At 41.2% G+C, this 10666-nt stretch overlaps 1 protein-coding gene across 1 annotated transcript; it reads right to left on the bottom strand.

Moving 5' to 3' along the window:
- Positions 1 to 1215: 1215 nt before the first annotated feature.
- slc52a3-2a (solute carrier family 52 member 3-2a) lies at positions 1216 to 4600 on the bottom strand (the record flags this gene model as incomplete). The annotated part of the gene is made up of 3 exons (XM_084312948.1): positions 1216 to 1425; positions 1543 to 1666; positions 3570 to 4600. 3 exons carry the CDS (start codon positions 4598 to 4600, stop codon positions 1216 to 1218), a joined length of 1365 nt encoding a protein of 454 aa, XP_084169074.1.
- Positions 4601 to 10666: the final 6066 nt, after the last annotated feature.

Genomic DNA, 10666 nt, shown 5'->3' with positions numbered 1-10666 from the left:
AATAAAAAACACAGATAACAGTTACATACTTTACAAGTTTGCAAGATATCTCTTAATATATTTTTGGAAAGTCATTTCGTTATGTATTGTAGATTAGATGTTTTTTGGCAGATCATTCCAGAGTATTACTGACCTATATATATATGCCAGTGAGTTTGGGAAAATTTGATTTTGGTGCTGTTTTTGTTCTGATGTTACCAGAAGCGGCCCCTCTGTGTTGTAACCATGTTCATGTCATTTGCAACTGATGAGCCAAGCTAGGTGGCTTACCAGTGCTGATAAGGTTCCGCAGTAGCATTAGAAGACTCACGATAATTTCTTTTCAACCATTAGCCATGCCCAGAAAGTTAAAGATGCACTATGTTCCAGTTAAATGTGCAATATGTTCCTGTTAAAGGGGAGAGTGTGTGTTTTACATTTGCAGAGCCTACTGTACAATTAGTTTACAAAACATATACTATACATGCAAATCTTAGAATTATTCTTATGTCATCATGAATCGACAACAGTGAAACAGTAACTTTGCAGGTATAGTTTTATAGCTTCAAACAGTGTTCCATGGACCCAATTTGCCCAGTTTGTTTATTCAGTTATGAAAATATACAATTATAATTTCTAACTTCCCTGAGTTTCAAATGTCTCTCCTTAAACTACAGATAGAATCCTGCTAAGAATATTAAAGATCCAGTACAACGATTTATTTTTATCCAGTCATAAATTGCTTATTGTGAGATGTTAATATCCTAAATATTTTTTTCAGCTTCAGATGTATTGATTTGTTAAAACTGTTTTAGTGCACCCAACTCTAAGTAGGCTGAGGGGGCGTGGTCTTATGTTAACTAGACATTATACTGTAGAGATGCTTGATTGTTAATGACCACACTCAGTGTCCTTACACCACTCAGCTTTACTGATGAGCCAACCAGAGTAATCCAAGTATATTATGTAATATCGTCAAGGCAGCAGATTGCAATTATAGGAAATTATTTGATTCTGTTGACATCCAGGTGGATACACTTCAAAGGGCTTTAGTCATCATCAACAACAACCGTTCTAACATTTTGGGTAATGTTACATCAGCATATCCACTGTAAGAGAAAAATGCAATTTGTGGATTCTATTAATCCTGTGTAATCATCGATGTGACCATTAGCTCAACCTCAGAGGGCAAATTGATTGAATATGAAAGTCTGTATATAGCACACAGTCCTCATTTTAGGGACATTTTGTGTTGCATGGGTCTCCTGATGAAAAGTGACTGTACACACTGACCAATGGAAACATAGTGATAGCACCCAGCAGAGAGCCAAACTGCACCACAGCTCCACACCACACGAGGGCGCTGTGACCCTCGTCTCGCAAGATCACTCCGATGATCACTTTCACGTAAGACAGAGTGAGAACAAAGACTATCCAAGCCAACACCTGTGGAGCAACAGACATAAAGGCAAAGGTTTATTTTTGTCACTTCCATATATACTGTGTCTTATATTTTAATAGTTCAGTACATGAAACCACAATTACAGTAGCTGACATACTCACCATAAGGACACTTCCTGAGGTGTCATTGACTAATAGTGGACATGGACTCAACACAGCCATGGACATGATGTAAGCTCCCACTCCACTGCCTACGATGGAGAGAACCCCCATTAGCAGTAGGGACCTGTGTGGGGGGTATGTAGTATATAGTTAGGAACATTCCACCAAATTTATTTATTTATTATGCCCATAATCTTACACATACTGTATCCCAAAACTATCAGCTGTCTTGTATTGATTGATTGATTGATTGAAGATTTTATTAACAGATTGCAGAATGGGTACAATACGGCTCAATACACACAATTGTTAACACATTAATTGCCAATAACGAGTATACTCGTTAACTTATTGGCCGCCATGCGTTGAGTGCCAACAACGAGTAAACTCGTTGTTATGATCGTTATTTCTTTTATTCGCTATTGGCATTCATAATTCATCCAGGAAGCCTCCGGGAGCCAGCTGGACCCGGTCTGATATTGCAATGCCTCAATACCGCCTGGTGGATTTCGGGCGAGTTACACTCCACTCTAAACCGGAAGTGGCACTCGGTGCATCAGGGAAAAAGCTCCGCCAGAGATATGTTGTTACGTGGATCAATATACACACCTCGAGTGCATTGGATCGCTTTCGAGATGCAAGAATCAATATGCTTTCTGCGTTTATTGCGTCATACAAACGGAAAATGGATCTAGCAGATCGACGTCAAATAATTGGAATTTTTTTTCTCCAGACACATCGGCCAGAGGTAAGAGGAATCTAACGTTATTTCCAGCTCGATTGTGCATTTATTTCATTGCAATCTGTCCGATCAACGTATGGTGTCTTACTAAAGAAAGCCGTTAGTGACAATCAAGGAATCATAAACGACCCCCCCCTTTTCCTTCACGCATGCTGGGAGCATAATGTATAGCGATCATATGCATTTGAAATTTTTTATATAGCGTGTATATAGGGACGAAACGCCAATCGATAATGTATAATACGCGTCTGGGCCTATAACGCGCGTTCTAGGAATTACTGCTATACAGTCTAAAAACACTTATATTCTCGACGGTACTAACACGACAATGTATGAATGGAAAAATATAACGTTCCCACATCCGGAACGAGAGATACCCGATGTTGAATGGGCCATAGTAATGTCGATATAGCTATAATATTTAAAAAGCTATAGCCCTGCAAAGAAGGTGAGCCACTCCATAGGGTTACAGCACTGGCAGAGAGTGGTAAAGATGGGCATACTGCATGGCACCCAGTGTGTTAAGGGGATGCAGACCAGAGAAAGACTTTCGTCTTGTTTACAAGACTAAATGTATTTATTTTTGGTGCAGTTTTCCTTTAAAGGCACATTCCAGCCTTTTTTTTGTTTTGTCAAATAAAGGTTTTACATGCATTCTGAAAGAGCTTAATTTGAAGGTTGAAACACAAGTGTTTTCTTTCATACCTCAGTATAGTTCTTTTATCAGGAGCTCAGTGGGGCCATGTTGTTACATTTGGACCACAGATTGGGCCTGCAGTATGCTTAATTTGTTTATCAGGCACTAATTCTAGTTATACCATGGTCTGGGTGAATATTATTTTCTGATTGGCAGGCAGGTGTGCCTTAAAACCATTTAATGCACACGTGGTTCTGCTAAAATGTAATCACTGTTCTAAATTCATCTGCTACCCAACCTGTAACCATAGCAACATTAAAGAGCACAGCTGTCAAGCACAGTTGACTTATCAACTTGATCATTTAACGACCGGGAAAGTACACACTGACAATGGTAAGCTCTTGCTTCATAACCTTTCGATTTTGAGTGCAAAACATTCAAACATGTGCGAATGCTTTTATTTTATATTGTTGGCAAATGACCATGGTATAAGAGGGATAATCAACTCCACGTCATGCCTTACAATCGTTTAACGCACACCGAATTGTTGATTATCCCTTACTTATTCACACTGACAGAGCATGAGAATAATTGCTCATACAAAATTCATTGTATAATTCAAATATTCAATATATAATTCAAGCTGACCTTATTGGGAAGAACATGGCGATGAGACAGGCCAGGGGGTTGGACACAGCGGCCATGGTGGCTGACAGATGGTAGGCATTGTTCCCGTAGGGCAGACAGGAGTAGGACTGCACCGAGGGAAGCACCACATTAGTCAGGGCGTTGGCCCAGGCGAGGATGGTGAAGATGTACAGCACTTGCACGCGGCTGTAATACCCTGTGCCAAATCGGCTTTTTGGCTTCACGTCAGAACCTCTGTAAGGCTCCATCATGGGCTTCTGCTCAGTCCAGCTCGTCTGCTTGTAAGCCTCAGCAGCATTGCTATTCTTCTGTAACCTGTTGGTATAATGACTGGTGGAGCGCTCCCTCGCCACGGCCGGGTGGTAGTTCAGCAGCAGGAAGGCCACCAGGCATGCTAGCATCATGGCACTCAGGAAGACGAAGAACACTTCGGCTGAGAAGTTGGCTGGCTGGTACTGGGCCTGGAGGTCGTGCGTCACGGTGCTAATATGGGACCCATTGAGAGTCTGGTTCAGAATCTGCGTGCTGTTTATACAGTGGACCACGCCGACTCCCTGGACCAAAGCTACCAGGGCGGGCAGAAGGCCGCTCACGCCCTCCCCGATGTAATAGGTGGTGAGATACTGCGGCTTGAGGCGCATCATGAAGGGCAAGAAGGTGACAGAGGAAGTGCAGTCTACTGTGGAGAGGAAGAAGGTGAGGACGAGGAGGGCTACGCTGCGAGGAGCGCCCGCCACCACCACGGTCTCCCTCCAGAAGAAGGCGAGCAGGAAGCTGGCCACGGTGCCCAGGCCAATGATCACATATATGACGGCGGTCTCGTTCAGGGCGCCTGGACAGAAACGGTGCATGAGTGTGACGACGAGGGGGCCCGCGTTGGCCATCTGGATGAGGACGGAGAGGTAGGAGGGCAGGTACCAACCCTCCGGGATCTGGGGGACAATCAGAGGCAGCTCCACCCACAGACCGTTGATGGCCACCCATGAGCCCATGCCGAACAGGCAGGCCAACGCATGGGTGAAAAGTGACATGTCGGAGGTGGCTCAGTCCCCCCACTTCAGGTGCAACAGGATGTTCTAAAACTGAGATAATAGATCAAAGTTGCATCATCTCTCAAAATGATGACTACATTACATGTACAGTAGAAGCAGTACAGTAGAAGCATTGTATAATCTTTGGAAATGGCATCATACTGTAAACTCAGCTCCTTACACTTCACAGATTAACATCTCACTATGAGCAGTCAGGAAGCTCCCTGCCAATAGTTATCCCAGCTAAGTCACTTATTCTTAGTGGTTAATGTTTGCTCCATCTATCCCCCTGGAATGAGCCATAGTTTGTCCTTTGCAGCTTTTTCTTCCGGTTGGAGGTGGTTAATACACAACACACGTGCCTTGGATTGTGGTTTTGCTGAGCTGCTTTTGTTCTGAGCCTGTGTTAACACATGTTGTAAAATGTTACTATTTAGACAGTTGCATCTTACTCTGCAGATTCTTATCTGTCCCAGACATGACCAGGGCAGAAGAACACGCTTTGTACCATTTTGTCACACGTGCCTTGTCTTCAACTTAATCTAACCCAATGTTTGGGTTTAATTGGCTTAAAGCATAAGCATACAGTAAGGTAACCATGATCCCCTGCTGAACATTGGAAGCTTATGCAAGTTATTACATAACCTAAGGAAACATCTGAGAGGAGCATTATTTATTGACGAAGAGGCTCACATGCCGTGAAGAGTTCATCTGATCTCTTTGATCAAATGAAAGAATGTCAAAACAATAGTAGGAAATTCATGCAGCTTCTTAGTTCTTACCCATGATGTTCGTAAAGAAAACAACCACATTAGGTCAAATTGTAACAGATGTTCCAGATAAATTAAAGTTCAAAGCTAAATTAACATAGTTAATAATAATAAAGATAATAATTTAAAGAAAATAAGCAAAATAATTCCTGATCTTGATCTGACTACGCAGAGTCAAAATCAATCTGATTAATATATAAGCCTCCGGTATTACAGGAATACAGAAATAACATTTGAAGAACACAAACTACGTCAACAACAATAACAACAACCTTGTGCTTTTCAACAAACTTCTTTTCATTCAAAGATAAGATTTTTCATCCAAATGATCAAACCATTGAAATGAGATATACTGCAGTTACAAGTTGCTCTCTAGGTTTAGTGAGAATCGAGCAGAAGGATGGATGGCATGCATTGTAGATCATTGGCTAAATTAAAAATTATTCTGTTTGACTACTAAGAGCCACCGTACCTTCGGTGCCACTGCTTACAAATTGCCTCTTGCCGTCACGTTATACTTGATGTTAAATAAACCTATGGTTTGGTACAACCCGGGTTTGATCATTGACTCACACATAACGGAGGTTCGTATTTACATGCATCCTTACAGATGCCGGTATACTCACATGCAGGCCAGTCAGAGAGCTCTAGGGGTCTACAGAGGGAGAAGCCAAAGTCCTGTGCAGTAAGTGTTCTCTCTGGGAACTAATGAGGATTATTGCCTCTTTGGCTGGTGGGTGTGAGTGTTTTTAGCCAACCATGACACACGTGTTTCTTCAACAGATCATTCCACATCCTTGAATACTGTACAGTATGTACATTGTTAGGAGTTTTTTTTTCTTCATTAAAGCACACACACACACACACACACACACACACACACACACACACACACACGCACACGCACACGCACACGCACACGCACACACCCACCCACCCACCCACCCACACACACACAGATTTACAGTCAACCAGGCAAATAGTTTGTTCCCTCTTGGTTTTGTTCTATAAAGAATTTTAGAACTGAACTTTGTAAAGAAACTCAAAGTGTTAAGAGCGGTGCAGTGCTCTGTTGTGCCACCTAGACTCATTACATGACTATGTACTGTATGTTGATAATGTTTTCAACACTGATTATTGTATTGTAAATGAGGGCTATTTAATTTTATTGGAACTATTTTATTGCTGCATCATTTTACTCTGTGTATTCTATTTTACTCTTTTTATTACTGTCTATTTTAAAACTGAATCAAACCGTAAACAAAGAGGCCTATTGGGATGTTAGATCCTAATGTGAAATGCCTTACCTTGTCCACTTTGCTGCTATCTATTTTATGCATTGATCTGCCAATTTTGTGCTCATGCCTCTTTTTTACTGCTGTGGAGCCCTTAAAGCTGCAATTCTTGTATGTCCATTTTGCCCCTATCTATTTTACGCTCGTATTATATGTCTGTTTTATCTCATTTTATGCCTGTCTTTTTTTTTTTTTTTTTACTGCTGTGAAGCACTTTGAGCTGCAATTTTTATGAAAGGTGCTATACAAATAAAGTTATTATTATTATTATTGGTGGAAACAACTACAGATACAGTGTATAAAACAAACACATTTTCTAGAATCTAAAGCTCTCATTAATTCTCCTTAAAGGGAAGGTTAGGATTTTGGGGGATTTCAAGTTGCCAGTGGATGCAAAGCTATTAACTTACTTCTCGAGTCTCTACTAGTCCCGTGGTCGGAGTTCTGGACTGTTTCCAAGCTAACCGGAAAGCATTTGTGCAAAGCTAGGCTAGCTTGCAGCCAGATAGCGTTCTACTGAACGCATGAGAGAACATTGATATCTATCTTCTTGTCTGACTCTGGAGAAGACAGTAAGCTCATTTCCTATAATGTTGACGTGTGCCTTTAACACATTAATTGCCAAAAACGAGTTAACTCGTTATTGCCCGCCATGGGAATATCGTTTATTCGCTATATCTATTCATAATTCATGGCTGCAGCCTCTGCAGACCCTGTCTGAGCTGGCAGACGGTCAACACCGCCCTCTACTGCCTTGCGGAGCTATTGCACTCCATTGGAAATGGGCTGGTGTGTTTTCTGAGCCGATCTGAGCCGTGGGGCGGGGTTTAAATACTCAAGCAAGGCAGGCCTTTACAACGATGGCATGGACCACTAACCCCACCCGCCCGTTCATGGGTAACGCTCGGTAATGTCGGGGACAGGATTGCTGTGGATAACTGGAATGGCGATCAGATAATTGGATTCTTTTTTTTGTATTACATCAGAGACCAGGTAAGGACTCTATATATAAAATCTTGTGTTGATCTGATATTTCTTTCTACCGCGATCAAAGCTATCTGTGTGTATGTGTATGTGCTTATTACCGTTGGCTGCGGGGGGGGGGGTAATCTAGCGTTGATTTCAGGATGATTAGATAATCAGCCGAAAAATTACAACATGATGACTGGATTACACTAAAATGCCTTTTTCTCGTCTTTTCCTGGAATTACTCAGAATCACCCAAACCATACTCGTATTCAAAACGGTATAAAATGGAAATGTACGGAATCGGATGAAAAAACAATCTGTTTTGTGCATGTTGACTGGAAGCAACTCACTGACAATCGACGGGTGTATTAGACCCATAGCTATAATATAAGATATATTTTAAGCACTTGCAAATGTCGCAGTCTAAAACTATATCCATTTAAAGACCTGGCGCTGAAGGGGGATCAGCGCCACCTGGTGCTGGCGGTCAACGTGTTAATGTCCATAAATCTGAACTATCATCTAAAGCATTAAAGGATTGGTCAAAGATTACAGGTGTAAATGATTTATGGCGTTCACTTAATCCCACGACCCGAAAGTACTCTTGTCGATCGGCGAGACATAACACATTATCCAGAATTGATTATGTCTTTGCATCCCCGAGACTATTTGATAAATATGAAGTGGAAATGATACCCAATGCACTATCAGATCACTGTTATTTACTACTAAAAGCAACATTTGGTATACTATCTTCCCGGGCCCCAAGATGGCGTTTTAATTCGATGCTGCTTAATAACAAGGAATTCATTACACAACTCAAAGAAGCTCTCACAGTATTCCTACGGGAGAATGCAAACGCGGTGCAAGACCCCAGAATAATATGGATGTCGGTAAAGGGTATGATCAAGGATTTCACTGATAGATTTTCCTCCATAATGCGCAAGAATCAATGCACAAAACTGTCTGAACTGGAAACGCTTTACTCAACGTTATTTAATTCTTTAAAATACAACAACTCAACTAGACTAGAAAATCAAGTTAACGTACTAAAAACAGAGATCAATGCCATATACAGACAACAATCGGAAATGCAAATACGCAGCACAAGACAACAGCAGTACTCCCAAGGTTCTAAACCTAGTCACCTATTAGCCATGCGATTAATAATTAATGCAAAATGTGCAGATATAACTGCCATTAGAAAACAACAAGTACTTGAAACAGACCCCAAAATAATAAACGATACATTCAAAGAATTCTACTCCGACTTATATAAATCAGAAACGACCTTTGATCAAAACAAAATGGACACATATCTTAATCAAATTATTCTCCCTAAACTTTCGGAGGATGACGCTAAACAGTTCAAGTTCAAGTTCTTTAATAGTTGTCATACAGAAGTACAGAATACTTTCATACAAAATGCTTCTTACTGTTACGCTCCAGAGACTGTGCTAGACAAGATAGTATCAAATAACATAATAACATAATATAGCATGAATTTAGAAGAAGAATGAGGTCACAGTTGTTCGGTATAGACATATGTACAATGTTCTGAGTTACCATATAATAGAAGCACCGATCACACTAGAGGAACTAGAGGAACTCAAGAAGGCCATATCCGAAATGAAAAATGGTAAGGCTCCTGGAAGCGACGGTATCCCATCAGAAATGTACCTTTCTTGTTGGGACATAATTGGACCCTTATTACTAAATATGATCTTATACTCAGTCAAGGAGGGGAGCTTCCATAAACACGACAATATTGCACTCATTTCAGTCCTTCTCAAAAAAGACAAAGACCCCACCGAGTGCGGTAGTTACAGACCCTTAAGCCTCCTCGGAACCGAACTCGCGTACCGTCAAACTGTACTCTAAGGTATTAGCCATCAGATTACAAAAGCATATGACGTCTTTAGTTCATCCGGACCAAACTGGCTTCATAAGCGGTCGCCTGATCACTGATAACATAAGACGAATACTGCACGTACTAGATGCAGACAAAGAAGACACCATACCTAAGGCGATGCTGTCCCTGGATGCTATGAAAGCCTTTGACAGGCTGGAATGGTCGTATCTATGGGCAGTATTAGAAAGGATGGGGTTAGGAAAAGGATTCATTGATATGATTAAAGTATTATACAAAGACCCATCGGCCATGATTACAACAGGTACATTCATCTCCAAAATCTTTCCGGTATCACGCTCAGCCAGACAGGGTTGCCCTCTTAGTCCCGGACTATTCGATCTATCATTAGAGCCTTTAGCACAATATATAAGACAATCCCAATCCATAGAACCAATCGTAATCAAGGGCACACAACATAAAATTAGTCTATATGCGGACAACGTAATATTGTTCATGCAAAGCCCCAACACCACATTGCCTCATCTACTCAAGTTGATAGAGAACTTTGGTGATTTATCGGGATGTAAAATAAATTGGCCGAAGTCGGCTTTCCTTCCACTTAACACCCATGCAAAAAAAGATACAACCCTCCCAGGTGAGATACCTATGGTAAAACATTTTAGATGCTTGGGTGTGGAAATATTTCCCACCATAAGACAAACGGTGAAGCACAATTACACAAAAATACAGAACAAAATCAAAGACGACCTGGACAGGTGGGCAAAACTTAAAAACTCAGTACAGGCAAGGGTATCAATAGTTAAGATGGATGTACTACCTAGAATCAACTTCATCAGTTCAATGCTACCGTTACCCCCTCCAGAGGGTTACTGGAAAAGATTACACTCCTCCACATACACATTTATTTGGAATAACAAACCACCTTGCATAAAAAGATCCACCGCACAGAGAAATAAAGCAGACGGTGGCATGGCAGTTCCAGATTTTTTACAATATTTTAAGGCATACACATTAAGACCATTGACAATATGGTTTGATCCCCAGGCATTGGTATCCTGGAGAAAATTGGAAGAAAACGTAGTAGCCCCACATAGACTGAAGGACTTAGCACACACTAAACTACCAATCAAGCACTGTGAGCGGAAATTTGGCCCCATAA

This window comes from Notolepis coatsorum, assembly GCF_963971535.1.
Source record: "Notolepis coatsorum genome assembly, chromosome: 4".
Taxonomy (NCBI): domain Eukaryota; kingdom Metazoa; phylum Chordata; class Actinopteri; order Aulopiformes; family Paralepididae; genus Notolepis; species Notolepis coatsorum.
Note: the sequence above shows the minus strand (reverse complement) of the source record. Positions and strands in the feature narration are given on the sequence as shown.